Source organism: Cyprinodon variegatus, unplaced genomic scaffold (genome assembly GCF_000732505.1).
Source record: "Cyprinodon variegatus isolate N-32 unplaced genomic scaffold, C_variegatus-1.0 Scaffold817, whole genome shotgun sequence".
Classification (NCBI taxonomy): domain Eukaryota; kingdom Metazoa; phylum Chordata; class Actinopteri; order Cyprinodontiformes; family Cyprinodontidae; genus Cyprinodon; species Cyprinodon variegatus.
The window spans coordinates 212,138-214,279 of NW_015151270.1; the positions used below are offsets into that span (position 1 = coordinate 212,138).

At 45.6% G+C, this 2,142-nt stretch overlaps 1 protein-coding gene across 1 annotated transcript in view; it reads right to left on the bottom strand.

The window, feature by feature from the left end:
• The window catches only part of ndor1 (NADPH dependent diflavin oxidoreductase 1), a 12,716-nt gene that overhangs the window by 1,854 nt on the left and 8,720 nt on the right, over positions 1-2,142 (bottom strand). Inside the window, exons 7-9 of the mRNA XM_015396725.1 lie at positions 383-540; positions 200-318; positions 10-104 (exon numbers count right to left, since the gene is read on the bottom strand). Coding sequence (XP_015252211.1) covers positions 10-104; positions 200-318; positions 383-540 — 372 coding nt within the window. The remainder of the gene's footprint in view (positions 1-9; positions 105-199; positions 319-382; positions 541-2,142) is intronic.

Here is a 2,142-nt window from a genome sequence, read left to right on the forward strand (position 1 = left end):
CAGACTCACCCAGCGATGTAAAAGCAGGCCTTCCTATTGGTTATCAGATCCCAAAGCAGCGGCGCCGCCTCCTTCACACGGTGCTGGACGTACACCTTCTCCTCCTGAAAACAGACGGGAGAAATCCACCATCACACATCTACTGGGTCATAACCGAGCCCACAGCGGGTCGGTTCATCTGTTTCAGGGGCGTTCTGACCTGGTCTCTAGAGAAAGCCGTGAAGAGCCGCAGATTACCGGCCTTTGTCATGTCCTCCCACTCAGAGCGGAAGTAGAAGTCTTTGGACTCGGAGCGGCAGCCGAAGAACAGAACGTTGGCTGGAGAGGAGGAATGGGTCTCAGAGGGACGACAGGAAACGGAACCAAGCAGCAAAGATCTCACCTGTTCTCCCCTCAGAAACTCTCTCCTGCAGCGCTGACCTGAAGGGGGCGACTCCTGTTCCGGGTCCCACCATGATCACAGGAGTTTCCTGTTCCTTAGGGAACCGGAGGCTGCCCTTCTTGACCCACAGGGGGACCCGTACCTCTCCTAGAGGAGCACCATCATTAGATTGTCAGGTTTCATTCGTACGCAGGTCAAAGCTCCTGTCACACCTTGATTATTAAGACCAGCGTATGAAAAATCTAGAAAAAACGCTGCCATACGTTGGATAAGTTTTGCAAAAGTTATGAACACGCTAGAGTACGCTGAAACACATCGACATACAGCGAGTATGTCAGGAAATTTTGGGCATAATTTCTGACGTATGCCATACGTGGGGCATACGTTACAGGTAAGTTATCGGATCGTTGACATACGTTAAGTGTAAGTTAATCATAAAGGCCTGGTTATCAGCAGTGTGTCGCAGTGAAATTGTCACCGATATTTTTGATATTCCACGCCAAAACGCAAAAGGGACAACCAGTAACTAGCTGTGGGTCTAGATACGGCCGAGGAAGTGGGGGCAAGTTTGTGCGACAACGGAGGGACATGAGGGCCAAAAAGAGCAGGGATCCAGGTGGAAAAAGGGTCCCAGCGTTCTCACACACCTAGCTGGTCCATTTTTACGAGTCGTTTTCCACAATGGCAGTCATACAAACAAAACAAGCCGCTAAGGTACCAAACAGGAAATACGCATAGAGTATAGCGGATGTAGATTTGACCAATCAGAGGCCTACTGTCTGCGGTCACCTACAATTTGGGAGAGGTGTCTGCGAAAGAGACACTTGGGTCATTTGCTTTCATGGCGAGGCACACGCAGACTAACCCTGTTTCTAAATCAGCCTTAAGTCATGGTGGCTAAATCGGCAAGATGTAACGGGGCCTAACATTCAGTCGGTGCAGTAAACTCAGATCATTTACCAAAATGATCAATTTGTCCTTGTCAACTCAACTCAACTTTATTGTCAAATGTGCTACATGGTAAACATACAACGCAGTCCTCTCAACCCCACGGTGCATAATAAAATATAATGAACCATAGCATAAAAAAAAAAAAAAAAAAACTTAAGATATTAAAAAAATAAATATAGGTATCTGCTCGGATAACTAAAAATCTAACAACGAACTAGTTTAAATACTAAAGAAGATTACAAATGTGCAGATGGGAAGTGTAACGGTAAATTTTTACAAAGTAACATTACAGTGGTCCTGATGGATGACTAGTGCAAATAGTCAATGTAAACAATGTAACTGTAACAGCAATTATTATTACTGCACAGTACAGTGGCTTTAGTGCAAATAATGCAGATGGTAGCATGAGCTGAGTAGCAGTCATGATGTCTGCAGTGCAAACAGTGGTGCGAATGGTTCCAAAAGGCTTGTGCACACAGTTTAAAGTTGCTGTTTGCTTCGCTCATACAAGCAGTTTTTCCACTATGTCGGACTGACCACCAGTAAATGAGAATGGGGACGAGCAAATAGGACGGCCTGACGTAAACATAACACCAGAATGATTGGCAGTTAGGAGGACAGTTAGGATGTCCATTTGCTGCACATGTTCAGAAAGGTCCAAACAGACAGCAGCAAACCATTTGAAAACAAACGATGCAAAGAGCAGTGTTGCTAACTTAGCGCTTTAGGCCCCGTCCACACGAAGTCAAAACGAACAAGAAACGCTAATATTTTCCAGAACGTTTGTCGTAAAGACGGAGACGTAAAAT